Source organism: Mauremys mutica, chromosome 6 (assembly GCF_020497125.1).
Source record: "Mauremys mutica isolate MM-2020 ecotype Southern chromosome 6, ASM2049712v1, whole genome shotgun sequence".
Classification (NCBI taxonomy): Eukaryota; Metazoa; Chordata; order Testudines; family Geoemydidae; genus Mauremys; species Mauremys mutica.
The window spans coordinates 92,805,318-92,825,952 of record NC_059077.1 but is presented as its reverse complement, the minus strand read 5'-3'; the positions used below and the strand labels follow the sequence as shown (position 1 = coordinate 92,825,952).

General features: G+C 41.7%; 1 protein-coding gene across 1 annotated transcript in view; it reads right to left on the bottom strand.

The window, feature by feature from the left end:
• The window catches only part of GDA (guanine deaminase), a 48,330-nt gene extending 28,072 nt beyond the window's left edge, over window positions 1-20,258 (bottom strand). The window contains exons 1-4 of the mRNA XM_045021989.1: window positions 19,788-20,258; window positions 9,431-9,519; window positions 7,726-7,897; window positions 5,274-5,361 (exon numbers count right to left, since the gene is read on the bottom strand). Of these exons, the coding sequence (XP_044877924.1) occupies window positions 5,274-5,361; window positions 7,726-7,897; window positions 9,431-9,519; window positions 19,788-19,910 (472 nt within the window). The 5' untranslated portion in view covers window positions 19,911-20,258. The remainder of the gene's footprint in view (window positions 1-5,273; window positions 5,362-7,725; window positions 7,898-9,430; window positions 9,520-19,787) is intronic.
• Window positions 20,259-20,635: the final 377 nt, after the last annotated feature.

Below are 20,635 nucleotides of genomic sequence, written 5' to 3'. Positions count from 1 at the left end.
CAGCAACAATAGTCCCCTTATGGCACTGAATTTATTAGCTAATGGGAGAGATGTACATAAGATCACTGTCTAACTACAAGGGTTTTCTTCTGTCTATGCTGCTACAAAGATATACAGCCCTACTTCCTCAAACAACAGTAACTCAGTGAAAACTGCAGAGGGAGACAGCGCCAGACAGGATCTAAGTTTGGATATAAGAAATACCAGGTGACTGGTAGATGCCCTGTGCCTCCATGGAAAAAGTTTCTAAACATGGCATCCAACAAATAGTCACTTGTAAAATTCCTCTGTGAATATTTAGTTCAAAAATACACCCGAGAGTGTAGGAGCACACACAACAAAAACACTTCTTTGCTGGAGGCTTTTCTAATGGTGAAATAGCAAAGTCCATCACCAGTAGAAGTGCTGAAGAAGCCCAAGACTTATACAGCACTCAGCGGGCAGTGGACACAAGGATGCTTCTGCATACTATATATGCCAATATGGCTTTTGGGTCTCATGGTGTCAAAGGAACCATAGAGATTAATCGGTCACCTGACAGATGTTTTATTCCTTCCAGGTCACTACTTTCCAAAAATGGAACACATTGATAACGTGTATTGAACCAGGCACCATTACCAGCACAATTGACAAGCAATTGTGCATGCAATTTGTGACACACTCACTCCTGACTTCTACAACAGACTTCCTGAAGTACACTTCTTTGTTCTTTGTCATCCCTATTTGGTATTGGGGGAGGAGGGGAATTGTGTTTAATGTCAAAATGAAATGCTTCTGAGATCTTGCCAGATCGGGACAGAGTGATAGACAAGCTGCAATTGCTGTAGCAAGGAAGTAGGTAGTAGTGCTGTATGACTAGAGCGAGGAAGAAAAGGAGATCCACAGTGACCTGAAATGCTAGCACTTCAATCTAGCTGTTGAAAAGGACAAGTCACTGGCCAAACTTCCACCACACGAGGACAAAAACGTATCTTGGCAAACAAAGATTCGGATGTCTTTGCACATAGGCAAACCAGATATTGGGTCACCAACGCAACATGGATAGAGAAAATTTAGATTGTGAACTACTTTCTATATTCTTCTAAGGCCCAATGATCTTTGAGCCTCTATAAGACCTTATTTGTGCCTTTACCAGTGGGGGCTGCTGCACAGTCAACCACGTCTGGAGTCTGAACAATCTTCCCTGCATAGATCTGTGTACCGGTACTTGCCATGTCAGTGAAGACTGGTAACCCACACGCTCTCGCAAGAGATCATAGTGATGAACAAGATTATGATAATGATGACTAGAAATGTCCCTAGTGCTATTACGCTTAGGTGATACCTGTACAGTATTGACCAAATTGGTGCTATCTGCTATTCATCTATGATGTCACTTAAAAGTGAATAGCCAAATATGGTAGCCACAGTTCTGGTTCTGTCCTTTTGTATTTGCAGTTTGTTTTTGCAGCCATGATCTCTATTAAAGCAGCTCTTGTTCAAATCCCAACCAAATGGCCCTTCTTAACCATTCAAAAACTCACTACTTCCATGAGGCAGATGGCACTCTAAGGGCTTGTCGACACTTGAAATGCTACAGCGACACAGCTGCACCACTATAACGCCTCACTGTAGACACTACCTGCGCTGAGGGGAAAACCCTTCCCCTAAAAGTAATCCATCTCCTGAAGAGGCGGTAGCTAGGTTGACAGAATTCTTCCATCAACCTCACGCCATCTACACTCAGAGTTAGATCAGCTAACCTATGCCACTCAGGGGTGTGGATTTTTCATGTCCCTGACTGACATAGTAAAGTCAACTTAATTGTCTAGTGTAGATCAGGCCTAAGTCAGCAAAATTATCTTGGTCTCCCACTGGTCTGTTCCCATTCAGTCTTTGCCTATTTAGACCCTAGTTCAGGAAAGGATTTAAGAATGTGCTTAAGTCCATCTCTATTCAGCATAGCACTGAATCACAGACTAAACTTTAGGCAGCTGCTTAAGTCCCATTGAAGTCAATGGAAGGTAATCATATGCCTAAATATAGCATGAGCTTAAATGCTGTGTTGAATAGGGATGGCCTGCTCTCTGCTGAATTAGGGCCTTAGATTGTAAATTCTTAGGAGCAGAAGACATGTCTTGTACAGCACTGAAAACAGTGTTGGTGCTTATCAAGTAATAATGAGATCAAGCAGACCCTCTACATCTTTATTATTTTGAGCACTTATGTTTTCACAGAGTAATACCATGCAAATCCTATATTTGATTTAATATAGAGTTTGTCTGTGACATAAAAGTAAACGCAGAATCTGCATCCTCAAACATGGCAGTATTTAATCTCTCTGAAAAGGTCAGCCATGACTGGGCACAGGGCTTGTTACATAAGGTGAGGCATTTTCAATTAAAAATGAAATGAGAGAATTCATAACTGGGTTGACATCTATGGCCCCTTTATAATATATAGGCATATGGGCCAGGGGCACTCAAACGTAAGATACCACACAATAATGAATAATCAGATAAGACTGTTGGCCAAATGAATCTCTTGTGTTACTCCACTAGCTTATCTTTTATATTGCTCCTGGAAAATTATATTAGTCCTTTAAGCAAGGCGAAATAGCAATGAGAAAGGGAAGTTGGACATTCATATGCAAAAATGGGCATATAATTGTGTGCTATTTGCATGAGCAATTACCATAAATGCACATATAAACAGGGCATTTGTACAGATGATTTGCCAGTTAGGGCCTGATTCAGCAAAGTTTAACATATATGGTTTCACACTTGGTTACCAAAATTTTGTTGGCTCATATTATTTTGCTCCATTTGCATGGTATCTCTACTACACTCTACCCCGATATAACGCTGTCCTCGGGAGCCAAAAAATCTTACCATGTTATAGGTGAAACCACATTATAGCAAACTTGCTTTGATCCACTGGAGTGCGCAGCCCCGCCCCGCTGAAGCGCTGTTTTACCGAGTTGTATCCGAATTCGTGTTATATTGGGTCGCGTAATATTGGGGTAGAGGTGTATATAATTAGGAAAGGAGATATATGCAAAATTAATAGTAATAGCCTCTTTCAGTCATTCCACTAGGAGCATGTTGGTAATGGTCACAAAAGTTCACATGCTTAATGTTCCTAGGTGTTGAGGAAAGAGCCAAGAGTATATTCCACATTTATTGCATGCAAACTATATCAGAACAAATCCATCGTACTGTCTAAAGTGTTCATTTCAAATAAGTCATTACTCTGATTTGTTTTTATTTGGAACTGAGGCCGAATTTGGTCCTTATGAAAACAGAAGATTAACAACATCAGAGGACTTGCACATGTCAGTTGAACATTTGGGACGCAGTAATTGTATGGGCAAGTGCTATACAAAAGTGTCCGCCCAAAGACATTTCAGTCCTGGGCCTTAAAGGCACAGATAATCAATTCTACATTTGATTTGCACATTCATGTAACATTTGCAAGTGCAAACCAGCTTAGATTTTGTTTGCATGTGCAAAAGCATGTAACTTCAGAAGTTAGCTTGAGGGTACACTGAAAATGTGCTTCTGCACAACAAGCCACCTCACAGAAAAAATATGAAAACATTACAAAAACAAGGAAGTAACATATTTATTCACAGACCATTGGAATCTGTAAACTTTTATTCCAATAACTGCAGTCGGGCAAATACTTTTCCTTTGCCCCAGCTGAGGTTTCCCCAACACTAGGCATCCCGGTGGCAGGCATATGCACTGACCAGTATCTCCTGTGCATGGGAGCTCTTTAGCCAAGAGACATGCATCTCCACTGGACTCTCCAGGCCAGTACACCAAGAGACAAAACTGACCATTCTCACTTGGTGGAGGAGGGAGTAAAGATCCCAACAAAACCTCTCTCCCTGCTAAACCAAGGGAAAGAATCAAGATCCTGCCTCAGCTCCCCTTCCCCAGGCCTAGTTGCAGGGGAGGGGAAAATCCCCAACCATTCAAAAATAATGAGTACAGCCTAAGCCCCCCCCCACCATGAGATTGTTTTAAAGCTAGTTGATATTTTTAACTCAATGAGACTTAAATAAACAAATATTGGGTTCTTTATTCTGTCTTCAGGTTTCTTAGCCTTCAGGGTTCATTCACTTCAAGTTTTCTCCACAAACAGAAGGGCTAGAAACTTACTTTTTTAAAATGAAAGCTGAGATTCTCACAAAATTCACTTGATTCCAGAAACTGAGGATTTAATAAAGATTCCAAGTTATCCCAAGCTTTGCAATAACATAGTGGGAGTTGACAGCATTGCTTTCCCTGTGGATTGGAGAGAAGATCTTGGTGCAGCTCCCTCTCTCCAGACTTGAGGAGTGAGTGAAGATCTTGGCACTGACCCTACCCCAATGTCTGGGTAGGGTAGGGCAGGGCCGCCCAGAGGGGGGGGCAAGAGGGGCAATTTGCCCCAGGCCCGAGCCCCACAAGAGCCCCCACGAGAGTTTTTCGGGGCCCCAGGAGCGGGGTCCCTCACTCGCTCCGGGAGGCCCGGAAAACCCTTGCGGGGCCGGGCGCAGGAGCTTCTCCACTCCCGGTCTTCGCCGGTGGGGTGTCCTTCCGCTCTGGGGCGGAAGGACCCCCACTGGCGAATTACCGCCGAAGACGGAGCGGGACCCGCCGCCGAAGTTCAGCTCGGTCTTCGGCAGTAATTCGGCGGCGGGGGGCCCTTCCGTTCCGGGACCCGCCGCCGAAGTGCCCCGAAGACCTGCGGCGGGGACCCCCCCACTGCCGAAGACCGAGCTGAACTTCGGCGGCGGGTCCCGCTTCGGCGGTAATTTGGCGGCGGGGGGCTCCCGCCGCGGGTCTTCGGGGCACTTCGGCGGCGGTCCCGGAACGGAAGGGCCCCCCGCCGCCGAAGACCCCGGGCCCCCGGAATCCTCTGGGCGGCCTTGGGGTAGGGAGTGAAGATATTGACTATTTCTCCTGCCATTTAGGCATAGGATCTTCTAGTACCCAAGCAGCAACAGAGCAGGAGCAACAGAGCCACATAAAGAGATGAGTAATGTAGCGTACTAGTTGATTTGGGAGCTGCAATTGTTTATTGGGACATGGGGTGGCAGTGGTGGTAATTGATGGAGCAGAGGGTAAATGGGAGAGAGAGACTGGGAGAAGGATTGAATAATTGAGCGAGGACAGTTGGATTTCAGGGAGAGAATAAATAGAGGGGCAGATTCTCAACTAGTGTAAATCAGCACAGCTCCATTGATTTGAACAAACTATTATTTCAGCTGAAATTTCTCTTAAAACTCACTCTTATGTTCTTACCTATAATTTCAGCAAGTAGCAAAGAAGCAGCTGTGTGAATTGTTGCAAAGTAGCATGCTGTAGTCGTGCCATTCTTTAGCGTTCTTCTCTATAAAAAGAATTCAGTTTTGAGCTGTATGAAAAGAGTGTCACATTGCCAAAATGACAGAACATGCAATCAGTGGTTTTAATCTGAAAGATGGCTCTACAGAATTTTGCACTGACTGGGACTGAAAGAGAAGTGAGGAGTGAAAAAAATACAAATTTTATAGCAGATTCTTAATGTATTTAATGGGAAACTATGGCTGATATACAGTAACTCCTCACTTAGTCATCCCAGTTAACGTTGTTTCGTTGTTACGTTGCTGATCAATTAGGGAACATGCTCGTTTAAAGTTGCGCAATGATCCCTTATAACATTGTTTGGCAGCCGCCTGCTTTGTCTATCGCTTGCAGAAAGAGCAGCCTATTGCAGCTGGTTGGTGGGGGCTTGAAACCAGGGTGGAACGGCGGCCCCCCTATCAGCTCCCCGCTCCCCTAAGTTCCCTGTGCAGCAGCTGCCCAGCAGGCATTGCCAGTTCAACTGTCCCTCCTCCCACTGCCATGTGCTGCTCCTGCCCTCTGCCTTGGAGCTGCTCCCGGGAGCCTCCTACTTGCTGTGCCGGGGGGGGGGGGGAGGACAAGGGGGGCTGATGTCAGGATGTCCCCCTCCCCCCTGCTCCTACCCTCCACTTACCCCATCTCCATAGAGTGGGTGTGTGTGACATGACTGGGCTCAGGACAGAGGCAGTAGCTGTTGTCTCAACTCGCTGATCTACTTAAAAAGGCAACGTACTTAGAGTTGGGTCAGCATATTTAAAGGGGTAATGCGCATCTCTCTTACGCACAGGGTGTGTGTCTCTGTCTCTTGTCTGCCATGCTGTCTCCCCTCCCTCCATTTGTGCTGCCTTGTAGAGTGTGAGGCTACATTAACAACTTGTTAACCCTTGAGGACTCAGCCGAGTGCTAGTTCATCATTCAGCACTAAAGCATTCCCTGGGAAATATTCCACCCTCTGACTCCATCACCTCAGCCAAGATTCACAATCATCATTGCTGTGTACAGTATTAAATTGTTTGGTTAAAACTTATAGAGTGTGTGTGTGTGTGTGTGTGTGTGTGATATATATATATATATATATTAGTCTTTTGTCTGGTGAAAAAAAATTCCCTGGAATCTAATCCACCGCTCCTCCCATTTACATTAATTCTTATGGGGAAATTGGATTCGCTTAACATTGTTTCGCTTAAAGTTGCATTTTTCAGGAACATAACTACAACGTTAAGAGAGGAGTTACTGTACTTATTAGTTCAAAACTGTAATAGTTCCCTTCATCCCACAACGTGTCCTTTGGATTCATGTCTTCCCTCAATGGTGCACTTCAAGGAGACTATCAACAACTGCTTGGGGAGTAGGCATCTCTTAAGGAAGCTGCTGTGAGGCCTCTACTCAAGAAACCAACATGTGATGCTGACAATACACTATCTAATCTTTCATGTTTGGGTAAGATCATAGAGAAACTGTATCTAGGTATAATCTCCCTGAAGTAGATGTTGATAGTCTTCTTTGGTTTGGGGTTGTGCAGCAGTCTCTGGCTTTACTTGTGTTCATTGCATTTTTAAATTTTGGCAAAGGTGCCTGGAGCCTAGGACAGGTGATATATATGTTAATTGCTGCCTATCATATGATGAAATGAGTTCTGATGTAAGCAACTAGGCAAAAACACATATATTCATTATGGATAATTTGAATTAATTTATACTTAGACAGTCTTAACTGAGAATTTCCCAACTATTTCATATTGTTTTTATGGACTTTTACAACAGTTGAAGTAGGAACTATCTTGGTGATGCACATTATATAAAGGGCTATCTAGATTCTTATATTGGTCCCCATCACATAAGTATCTTAATTTTTAGCAAAGTACACATTTAATGTAAAATACATTCTGTAATAAAGGCAATGCATTGTAGATTAAATGCTGTTTCACTGAGAAACACATATTGACAAAGTCCATAAAGCTGGTATTTTCAAGTAACAGACTTGTGCAATAAGTTACTTTTTCATTCATATTACAATTTCAGTGGAACTACATTATAGTTATTATACTTGTACTAGATTGCTAAATTTGAACCTGCTTTGCAAACCACTAAAACCCTAAAAAAGAGAAGCTAAGAATACCTTCAACTTCGCTGGGTTCACACAGACCTAATCACACTCCTAGACATCAGAATTAGAAAGGGATAATCTTGGTTTACAATCTTGAACAATGACAATATTCCCAATTTATTTAGTTCCTATTTTTTAGAATATAAATTTTAATATAGTCCCTTATTTTTTGTTGAGTTGTACTGTTAGCTTCTGAAAGCTGATATAGTTCATTAATATGCAGTTTACCTTATAATAGTACGCAGAAGACATTTGCTGTACTTACTACAACTCTGGTGTATACTTCTTCAGCAAAATCATTATCCTTGTATTTGACTTCTGTTGGAAATGTATATTTGTTTAACCATTCCAAAAGAGGTAGATCTACTTTTGTTCCAGCAAATGCATACTGAGGTGCATGGATATGTGTATCAACCATTCCTGGCATGAAGAATTCACTGTTTTAAAAACAAAAAAAAATCATAGTAGTTTGGATTTTTAAATAATTTCTCTTAAAGAATAACTTATGTTTTTTTTTGTTTTGTACAAAAATGTTTGTGTAATGGCCCCCAGCATGAGTGGTCTGCGGGGTTTGAACCCCAGATCTTCAGCATCCAAAGTACAGACTTCTGCTAAGGAAGTACATCCTTTTACTGTGTGCAGCATCAGGCACTCTAGGACGCTGCCTTGTGTCACCACAACTACCCCTCTGAGTGGACTTCCAGGACCAGAAGCTCTGGGTCATGGGCTCCATCAGGAATTGAAAGTAAATATGATGTCAAATATTTTTAAAATAGTAGAAAATGATGATTTCCCCCTCTTGTAGTATCACAAAACTCTTATTCTCATACTCTGAAGTTATTTTCTTGGAAACCAATTAATATGGCTATAAATATTTCTTCCAAATGTGATGAGATCTCTTTTAAAAAAATGCATTTGGCAATGGAGCTGAGTGAATCATCCATAATAATGTATTTGCTGAATTTCACTTTTTTCTGATTATGAAATATCATAAACAAACCATTAAAGTCTGACTTATTTGTTCAAAATTATTCACAAATTTCTTCATGAATTTTCCTATATGAATTTTGTGTATTGTTAATTAGGAACATTTTATATTCAAACTTTTGAAATTTGCTCTGTGTTAATTTGTTCCATAAGTCACATGCTACAGTTTCTGCCCTGATTGGGTGACATATGTAACTAACCTACACAGCATGTATTTTGAATATTACAATTAAGTATACAACTCAAAATTCACATTTGCCAAATATTCAAGCATTTTTGTTTCAAATTTGCTTTTCATTACTGTTTTGATAATAAATATTGACAATTTGAATGTTCTCAAAGCACAAACTCAAGAATTGCAAGTATGGTTGAATCAAAATTCATTTTTGAATTTGGATGAATATTGGCAGAATTTTGTTTGTGTGTGTTTGCTCAACTGTTCAATAGTGTGAAATGTACAAACGTGTCATATTGTGAAATCTATACCTCAGTCTTATCAGACAGGTAGCTAATGCAAACAGACATCATGCTAACTGACAGCTGAGCCAGAATTTTAAAGTGAAGTGCTACCCCCACTTATTAACTCTGCTGTGGAGTTTTCTACCAGGATCCACTGGCACAGCCTGCTGCCAACAAAATGGACAACAGAATGTAAATGTACACTACTAAAAAAGATAGAGAATACTGTTTACAGGTATGCAAAAATAATAGGTTATTTGCCAAGCCTAAATATGGCTTTACAATCTGAGAGTTATGAATCAGCTACCACAATTCACTCATTGCTAAACTCCCAACTCAAGGAATGACAAAAACGTATTCTCTGCCCACATTTAGGGCCCAATCCAAAATGCCTTGCAAAGGCAAAGCCACAAAGGACGGAATGGAGTCTGGATCCATAAGTGCAAATACATATGTAATACTTCAGCCATCCAGGGAACAAATTGAAACCAAAATGACTAAATGAACTTAAATACAATACCTACTGATTACTAAGCTCTCTTATATCAGATGCTTTGAAGCCCCACTTCTTCGCTAGTTGCTCTTGCTGATCTGCTTGCTCCAAAAACACAATCTAAAGGAGAAAAATAAAGTAGTTAAATGTATTTAAATATATACACAACATTAACATCACATGATGACAAAACAGTTATCATTTTACAACATCTGGTTTTAAGTGCATATTTCTTTACAGCAGAAATGGGCTTGAATTAAAACATCTGTTCTACCTGATTTCCCAGGTCTGACTTTGAAATGCCTACTCATGGTCCACTAAGCAAACCAACCCACCTTGTAACTGCAACTTCTTATGGGAAGTGAATCCAGGCACTATCTACACTCCATAACAAGTCCATCACTATGTGATTGGCATAGTTTCAGCATCCACCTTCACACTTCATAACAGCTGGTGTACAACAATTCTGCTAGTAGTAGTGGGTTTCTCAGCTTACAGCTCTATGGATCCGTTTTAGTGCCTGCACTGTTCAATCTCTATATCAACAACACTGCAGTCACATCATCCTGTAAATTCATCTATGCAGATGATATTGTGCTAGCAACACAAGCATCCTCTCTGAAGGCCTCAGAGACGGTTATGAAAAATTACTTCCAGATGCTTGAGATGTATTTCAAAGCTTGGCAACTGCAACCCTTTGAAAGCACTCATCTCTGCCTTCCACTTGAACAACCACGAGGCCAAGGTGCCACTGAAAGTGGACTTTTGTGGTCTGCCTTTATTGCATGACCACAGTCCATGGTACCTGTGTGGGATGGTGCTAAATTGGTGTGGCCATACTGAATGAATGGTGTGAGCATAACTTGGCATGACTTAAACATGGGTGAATGGTTGCAGAGGATCCTGGGAGCAGGTTCCCTTTAGGCATAGGAATATTTGATAAAGAACTAGCAAAGTTTGCGTGTACGATCAATATTGAACAGCAAATATGGGCCCATGCAAAAGTAAATATCACACATATAAAGTTCCAGCATGGAGCACAGGTTGACCTGGTTGTAGTGACCTTACAGCAGGGACACCATGCAAAGAACCAAAGTGAATGATTGATATGTGTGTAAACGTGGGGTGATCTTCGTTTGGTACCACCCTTGCCAGCCCTTTCTAAAACACTAATTAGGTAAAATTAGTAACAATACGCCCACTGGGCATGCTTTTAAGACATGTGACTCCTTTGAGGAAAAAGAGTATAAGAATCAAGCAAAGTAAATTACTGTGGTTGGGATTCCTTAATTGACGGTTGAAGAAGCAATGCTGCCAGACAGAGTAGCCAAAACTCTGTTCCATGGGCTCAAGTAGGACTGAGAACCACAGGGGTCTCAAGGCAACCAAGGCCTTGCCTCAAGGGAATCTGAGACAGACCAGAAGGCTGAGAAGAACAGACCAGGAAGGAAGAAACCATCTATGAAATTGGTAACCACCTTCTCTGTTTGCCAAGCAGGAACTGCGTGAGGCTAGCACAGGTCCTGTTTCTCTGTGTTTGTGAAAGAGAGACTCATTAAGAGGAATGTATAGCTCTTAATGTCTAGCTCTTAATGTCTAACATAGGAGTTATGTGCTTAATATAACCCTTTACCGCTTGTGTAATTTCTTCTCAATAAAATGCTGTGTATTGAAGATAATTACTGTGGACCTTTTTTCACTGGTATGACAGTAATCTGCTCCATCGGGAGCCAGTAAAAATCCATTTCTGGGGTAATAGCACCCCCTGTTATCAACAGCATGCACACTTCGAATGTCAGTGCAAACCCTTGTTTTGTCACCAGTGGAGTACTGCGCACCAGTTTAGTGCAGCAGCTCCTCACCATTCTTGTTGATTCTGCCTTCCCTGTAGGAAGGGGCCTGCACTCAACTGCATTCAGACAATGCATGGAAGGTGTGGATATTTCCTCCACAAATACAAAATCCAAGAACCACCCAATTGTAACTGTGGTGAAATACAAACCATGCAACACATCACAGAAAACTGCCTTATTCACACTTACAGTGGTGGTACAAAGGGGATTCACCTAGCTACCCCAGAAGCATTAGAATGGCTTTCAAATCTTAAAATACAATTATAATCCCAGCCCATGCTTTTCAAATGCCATACAAAAGAACAGACAGCTCTATGGTTGCCTTACTGGAACTCACATTTACAGTATCCAGCAACATAGGCAATTCTTTTGACCCTTAACATAAATATAAGGGAATAAGATATAATGCTAAAGCAACTTTATACTGGCATAATTGCTTAACACTAGGGGGCTGTACAATATTAACTATTCTAATTTCTAAACGTATACAGTTATAGTGGTACAAAAACTGTACATTGATCAGTCCTTAGACAAGATTTAACAACTGATGTAACACACAATAAGACGGAGCAGGGAAAGCGAGGACAAGGACAACAAAAACAGCAAAAAACCCACCCATGGTTTAACATGGACCAGCTAGGTACCTGGACACACGGTTATTATAAGTTAGTTTTATTTAATGAAAAGATATAAATAAGGGTCTCCCTGAAGAAAATCTAAGAATTTTTAAACAATAACTAGGATTTTAACTGAAAAAGCTAATTTATTTTTTTCAGAATCTTGCGTATTTTTGAATAGTGGGTGACTGCAGATTTTTCACTAAGTTCCTCTAGAACCTTAGGACACTACAATAAAATAAATATTTAACAACAATCACAAAAGTGTAATAATCCATTGACACTTCAGATAAGGCAACATCTCTCTCTTTTTTGAAAGCATGTTTGGTGTGTTCAGTCAGTTCAATCAATTGAACATCTCCAGGTGTTTTATAGTCCAGACCTACTGAAATTTATGATGAGCAATAACGAAAATGTCAGAGATGCTGAAGTAAAAATGGATGGGGAATGACTAATGCTAGTTGCTGAACAAAGTAAGAGACAAACATGAACTACCAGATGGCAAATGCTGGAAACAGACTTGTTGCCATGGAACGGGAGTGGGTATTTTATTCATAGCAAACCATTACTCAAGATGTTTTGAAATGATTCAGTTCTGGAACAACAGAAAGCCTTACTGTAATCAGTCATGTAGAATTCATCCTAGCAGAAATATACAGTCCCTAAAGACAGAAAAATTAGGCAATAACATAGGGCTGTGTGAAAGGTTAGTCTAGAACTATGAATGAAATTAAAGCAGAGTAAGGGTGGGTTCTAGATTTTTCCCCCTCAAAATCTACCTAGGTCAATGAACATTCATAAACGTGGACTCATGCTGTTCACACAAACGTGGGTTCCCCACAAGGTGTCACCTACACAGCCATCAAGTATCTTTGCTTTTGTGTTTTATGTGCCTGTGTATAACAACTGACACCTAATTAATAATGGTTGCTGGGTCCTATTTTTCATTACTCTGCAGTCATTGCATGTGCAGTCATTGCCATCAAGGGAAAGTGGATGCAAAATGCTACCATATTAAAATGGTAATGTACTGCACTCTTCTTGCACTGGTGCAAACAATTACATTGAAAAATCAGGGCCTTTGTGTCTGAGAAAGAACTGGAGATCAGCCAGGGACTTTATGATGCAAGAGAATTTTTTAATTACTTCCTACAGTTCAAATAGGTGAATGCACCATGGAAATTAATTCAAACTGTGTTATTTTCAAAGGAATCAGATAAAATCCCTTCTCCCATCCAAGTACAGTTACACGATCTGGGACTAGTTCTCCCATATGGCCAAGGTGGATTGGTTGTACCAATGACAGAATACTAAACGGGAACTGGTGCCCAGTTTCAATCTAGGGCACTGTAATAGAAAGAAATGGAATTTTCAGATTAACCAAGATACCAATAGTACTTCTGATCGACACTGAGAAGAGACTGCCAGTACTTGTGAGTACCTTTTGTCTTTCTGAAGTTATTAAAAAATGTGGAATGACAGTACAATTCTATTTTGAATTATACAGAATTGAAGTTCTCCACATCAATCACTTACCCATAATTCCTGGTAGCCTAAAGCATTTGGGACCCAACTTTTGCAGTGTGGGAAACTAAAAGAGAAAATTGCTTTACAGGTTTGTTTATAAGTGAGGCTCTTATTTCATGGGAGCAATAAGTTGAAATCGCACACTCCTACCTTTTTCACTACCTACTACTTCATACGTAAATACAAATCAGAATAGAAACATGCCTAAACTTCCATTTGATTATACTGAAGTACAGTAGTAACTGACTCTCCACTGATGAATACAGGTGGTAAGTCATTTATGTACCTTTTTTCTCCTTCGAGAATAAGCTTATTTAGAAAGGTTATGTCACCAATGAGAGGTGAATTTAAACGTGATTTATTTCAGCTCATAACTAGTCTGAAGTTTGCAGTCACGTTCCAACGCATTTCAGTATGGTCATTAGTATTTTCATTTATTTATTTATTATTTATATAGCAACCGAAACCAGGCTTGGCACTTCCCTGATGAGGTTGCAAATCTGAGGTCCCAATTCTGCAACAATTTGAATCCCATAGAAATCAATTAGGATAATTTACATGCTTAAAGTTAAACACGTCTGTAAGTCTTTGCAAGATCGGAGCCTAACTTTAGACAGAAAGGAACAAACCAGTATAACATACAGAAGAGGTGGGATGGGAAAAAGGTCAACAGCAATAAGATCACATGGTTATACAACCAAGCCAAGTTCACATCTAATGGTTTAATTAAATTACTATCAATTTATGGTGATATTTACAGAATCTGTTTTACCTCAACCAGGCTAAATAAGCTTCATCTTGGCAGATGCACTTTGCACCAAATGTCATTATCCCATCTTTATATGGCTGGACTTTTCCCATCTTGGATTTTATATATTATAAATGTAAGTATGAGTTGTTTTGGATATTTCTCTTTCTGGGCGTAATATAGATTCTCTTGAATTTAATGCTTAAACTCTCATTAACCTCAGTGGAAGCAGATTTGGGCCTCCTGTCTCTCTTCGCTGTAGAAAAATGGTTAGATTTTCTATAATTTTTATTAATGGGAAATATGAATAGTTGACATTTTAATGGTGTGGAGAAAGAAAATAAAGGAAGAGAGATTACAGAAGGCACTTTTTAAAAAAAATGATCTTTCTACACTTTGTGAGTGTAAGCCACATCCACAAGTATGAACACACTAAGTTGACTCTTGAACAACAATGATTACTAGTGAGTAACCCATCTTTCTGAGCAATGCAGCTATCCCAAACTCATGCCACTAAAAACTTTATGCCATACTTTATCACCATGCATTCTCTATTGAACTTGTACCTTTAAATATGTCACTGGTACTTTGCTTGTTAATCTATCTTTCCCAGGAGGCTTTTAAAAAACAAAACAGACAACTGTTTTTGTTTTATTTTGTTAAAAGCCTATAAAATTGTTTCCTTCTTTCTTCCAAATGTGAATTTTTCCACAAAATTTCACTGGCCCAAGGCTCAGTATGGATAATATTCAGTCCTGGTCCAGTGAATACATAAATTCTATTATCTCGCAAAACATCAGGGCTAGTATTTGATCTTGAGACTCCATTCTTTCTCATGCTTCTATCTTTATCAGATTATGAGATTATCCGACTTTAAAATATTTTTTCCAATGTTGTAATTTTAGAGTAAAATATAAAAACTATTTTTAATATCAAATTTTAAGTGATTTTTTTCTTGCTTTCCACAGTCTGTACAATTATGAGAAAAATCAAGGTCTCACCGATCACCATAATTGGGATCAGGAAGGAATTTTCCATGGGTCAGATTGGCAGAGACTCTGGGAGTTTTTCACCTTCCTCTGCAGCATGGGTCACTTGCAGGTTTAAACTCATGTAAATGGTGGATTCTCTGTAACTTGAAGTCTTTAAACCAGGATTTGAGGACCTCAGCCAGAGGTTAGGAGTCTATTATAGGAGTAGATGGACTAGGTTCTGTGGCCTGCAATGTGCAGGTCAGACTAGAGGATTATGATGATCTCTTCTGACCTTAAAGTCTCTGAGGGCAGGGAGATGAAAAAATTAGGACCATTAAAAAAACAACTCTAAAACCTCTATAAAATATGGAATAAACAGAATATATGATGGTATGGTAAGAAAGAAGTGGATTTTTTGGCAGTTGTTTTAGATGACTTGTATAACTACTGCAAAACAGTCATTCTAAATTCACGCTAATAAAACCATCATAAAACCCCACCCTATCCTGTTTAATTGCAATACACATTTGAAAATGTACAACTGAGCATGCACAGTATTACATTCCATTAAATTGTTAGCTGCCCACTTAAAGAGCAACATACTACACATCTTTGCCTAACTTGTTAAATGAGCAACTGGTTAGAAATATGTTTGCTGGCTCAACAAACTGATAAGCTGAGATGGACAAACCAGGAGAGTTTGTATGCTACACAAGACAAATAGCAGAAAACGGCACCCACAAGATTGTCTGGTGAAGGCAGAAATGTCTGTTAACTGCACAAGCCAATTATGTTCCACTTTTTATTATTTTTAATAAATCATAGGAATTTAAATGCAAAAGAATGTTTACTGAAATATGAAGGTTGTCAGTCTAAACATTCAAAGGTTAAGAAATTACAAATTCAGGTTGCTCTAGCTATGCTAAAGTCAGTAGTTTATAGTTAAAACTTTAATGTATTACTCCTGTGTATTTTAAAAGTTAATAGTAAGAATATGTAATACAAATGAGTTAATGTTGCTGGAGCAACCTTAGCGGTGGAGTTTCCAGAGCTTGAGTGTTTTCTGTGTTCCTGATCTCGCAGCTCTGGGGCTTAGTTATGGCTCTTAGAAGTGTGCAAGGATAGAATGAGCTATAGTGCCTGCATGGCAGTAGCTGAAGCATTACCCTTGAATAGTGCAGAGACAGATAGGCTAATACCGCTGGGGGAGAAGTGTTTTCAGCAATGACGTGGCTAAAAAAGATGTACTGTCTCCTCCCCTAACATTGACTTCTTGGCATTGACTGAATGTAGGAAGATTAGGACCCTGGCTGTGACCCAAACTACCCAGCCACCGCCCTCTGAGTGTGCAATGTCACTGGCAAAGCTAGGTGTGTCCCCCCCATTGATGCAAAGGGCATGCAAATTGTCATTCTAGAGGGTTGCACACTTCACTGCTTATGGAGGCTGAGCTGTACACCCAACGAGGAAGAGCAACATCTTAAGCAGCTGCCTGCGATATGTGTAGGCCGCAGCCGGAGCACCATAGCTATTACCTTTTGCTCAGCACAAAAGGGGCACTCTGTGGGCCTGATTTTCCTCTCACCAGTGGAAATCAATCTTTTATGGTTTTCACCAAAATCATTAGGGTTCTGTCCATTGATGCCTTGAACATCCCTGGAAATTTTAGGACTGATTGCATGGGCCGTGCCACAACCTTTCAGGCTAAAGTTTGTGATTGCTTAGCAGCCACTAGAATTGTCTGTTGCAGTTAGGATTGGGAGGGGCAGGAACTTACTGTCTATCCCAGAACCAAAATGCCCTGCCCTCCTAGAGCACCATCCAGTTGAAGATCTCAAAGAGCTTTACAGGCCTCAGGGAATTCCCCTTCCCACCCCACCCAGGCCAACTGGATGCAAAGAAAAATAAGATTCATTACCATCAAGTCCTACAGCCTTGCTCCCCTCCTTCTCTGCCTCTCTGTCCTGGACCGCCCCGGCATGATGCCCACACCCAAGCTGCCATTGAGTACTCAGTTCTTCCATCCCTTCCCCACCCGCTAACTAAATTCTACTCCCTTCTTAAGTCATCTCTCCCCTTGACTCCTGCACTGCCTCCTCTCTGGCCCGGCTGAGACGTGCTCCACTTGGCTCAACCAAAGTGCTGCTGCTAAAATCACCTTTCTCCTCTGCTGTTCTGTTCATATCATACGCTTCTTCAGAGTCTCTACTGTCATCTTCCTGCATCTGGGTCAGACTTCTCCTCCCCTCTAAGACCATACCCAGCTCCACTCATGCCTCTCCTCCTGCTTCCACCTTGCTCAGCCTAAGCCCCCCTCTCGCCACCCCTTTGTAACCTTCTCCCCATCATCCTTCTACTGCCTTCCACGCCTCCCTTTCTGCATGGGAGGCTCTTCCGCTTCCCATCAGTCACAGGACTTCCAGCTTCTCCTTCTCCTCTCTCCCCAGGGATCATTCCTTCCTGCAGTGACCTCTGTGAGATTCCTGCACACAGCTCCTGATGTGCTCTGAGAGTCTGACCTATCCCATTTTAGACTCTTCTATTTTAATTCAACAAAAGTATTGAAATATTTTCCCAATATATTTGAATGATAAGGCTAATCAAGTTTCTAATCTTGCAGTCTTTACACAATCAAATTCTCACTGTTCTAACAGGAGCTCTGCATGAATTAAAACTACAGAATCAGGCACTATGTGTGGGGAAAATACAGTGATTCAGTGGACACTGCAATAATAAAATATAACAGTAGAAGTTTAAAGTACTGAACTCACTAACTTTGAAATATATTAAGGAAACTCTTTAACCACTCACTCAACTATATTGTCTTTAGTTGGCAGCCACTCAGCTGTATAGAAGTTTAACTTTTTAGCCAGAGCCCTTTGAAGTTAACAAGTCTTTCCATTGACTTCAGTGGGTTTTACACCAAGCCTTAATGAGCCATAAGAAGGCTCCCACAATGGCCCCTGAAAGAGGAAGTTGGGTCCTAATCCTGCAATCAAATTTGCATTTGATGGAAACCCAGTCAGATCAAAGTGCAAACTTTAGGCCATGGTGAGAATAAGGGCGGGGGGAGCAGGAAGAGAGAGTGTTTTTAAGGGCTCCAAAGTTCAGTCTGCTAGTCATGTCTGTCAAATTCCATGCAAGCCAGACATCAATTGCTGTATTCCTCCTTATAACAAAAAGGAGACATGGTGATGAAAATGATCTTTCTATAATTTATCTACATATGAAGCTCCATTGAAGTCAGTGGGATTCCACAAAGCTCAAGGATCTACCTGTGCAGAGCACACTATAAGATTGAGGCCTACATTTAGTATTGTTAGGGTAATAACATAGCTGCCCCATCATATTTGTTCTTGCACAATTAATAAAAGTAATTTTTCCATTTTTTTTAATTGGCTCACAATCAGTAATACATGAGTTATATTAATAATTGTTATTTTATAGAGTAGGTTCTATTTTCAAAGCTGTGTATAATCAGTCAGTTATTACTCTGTACATTTTTGCTTCTGACAAGAGACAATGTCTCTAAGGTGCCACAAGTACTCCTGTTCTTTTTGCGGATACAGACTAACACGGCTGCTACTCTGAAACCCATCACTCCACAAAGAATTGTGCTATTCTTATGGAAATAATTTAAAAAGATATCATCTGAATTTTATTTTTACTGAGAATGGAAAATCAAAATTAAAAACTGGAGGAAACATTTATGGTCCAAATCAACTGCAGTTTTGAAAACAGTGAAAACAAAGTAATCTATACATCATAGATCTCCTGAGGTCCCTTCCAACCCTAATAATCTATGATGAAATGGATCATAGGCAGGTTCCTCTAAAGATGCCAAGTGGTTTATCCTGTCTATGAAGCTACATTTTTGAATTACCAGTTACCTCTAGCTAACTCCTACCGCTCGTAAAATATTTGCTTCTATTTCTTCCCCCCTATTTACCTTGTTTCCTTAAACATTTTCAACCTCTTCCTAAAGATTTGCAACAAAAATGAGCCTGGAATACCTTTCCCCCGTCCGCCTCCCCTTTGCAGAACACTGACTCAAGAGAGCAAAGTATAATTTCAAGCCACAAGTGAGAGCAAATGAATACGTTAGGAGCCACCTGTATAGCTGGAAATGAATATACCACAGCATTTCAAATCTTCCTAAAGAAAAGCAAAGATGCCAAAAATTCATCCACATCATTTATGTCTGCAGGCCGCTCTGCTTCATGCCCTCCTCCGCTAAAAACCTCACTGTAAGATCGCAAAGAAAGTCACTCAAAAACACAGCATGCATGCGCCCACAGACACCACACACCTGTTAACCTTACATGCGGCAGGCATGTACATACCCCCACTAGAACACACACATGCAACGCTACAGAAAACCCATCTCACCCCCACATGGTACCACATGCAACCCCCCCAACTCGGTATCCTCCCACTCTTCTGCACACCCCCACCGAGGCGCCCCAGGATGACATGCCTCCTCTCCTACACTGTGCAATACACACACCTCCATATGACCTAACCCCTCTGCCCACGCCCGACACCCCACCAGCACACACAGCCGCCCTTGCCCCGCACCCCAGTATTCCAGCACGTGCCCCGGTGCGCCAGCCCCGTCCCCCGCACGCCGCCGCCGCCACGCCCTTCACACCCCGCGCCTCCCACTCACTCTCCCGTCGTCGCCCACGCCCAGCAGGTGGCCTTGCAGCACGTCCATGGGCGAGCAGCTGCTGGCGTGCACGAAGGTCCCTTTGAAGAGGTGAGCGAGGGGCGGCTTCTGTGGGGAGCCCATGGCGGTGCCCGGACGCGCTCCGAGTTGCCGCGGGAAGGGACGTGGTTCGGGCAGGAGCGGGATGCTGCTGCTCCGGGCCGCCGCTCGCTCTGCCTGGCTGCCTCCTGCACTGGGGGGGGGGCTGCTGCTCCCAGGGGCTGGTGTTTATTCCTTGCGTACCAATAGCAGCTTCCCCCCGCACCTAGCGCTGGCTCTCCACCCCCTAATGACTTTCCCTTTGGGGAGTGGTTACTGGCGCTGGAAGGCTCTTTCTCCTCCCCGTTGCTGCCGAAGCCTTGGACGCTACAGGTTTCCGAGCTCCTGCCTGCAGAAAAAGTCCGCTTACTTGCCGAACACCTGAGCTGGGAGCAGCATATTTTGCGATTAGGAGGAGCGGGACCTGGCAACGATCCACCCGTTGGGCTGCACACACATCCCCAAACACCCCCCCCCCCCCCGCTACTCTGGTTTCAGCCGTCACTGAAAAACACTTGTGCAAACTGCATTGGCTACATGTCTTAAAACAAAAACAACCGAAAAAGGAAGGGGAGGAGATAGATCTGGAGCCCAACGCCTGAGAGCGTTAGGCTGCAAATAAAATGGGACTGCCCTCTCCTATCTAGGGTGACCAGATACCAAGTGTGAAAAATCAGGACACTTGGGAAGAGGTGGGGGGGGAAGGATAGTTCCCTATATAAGACAAAACCCCTAATATTGGAATGGTCCCAATAATATCAGGATGTTTG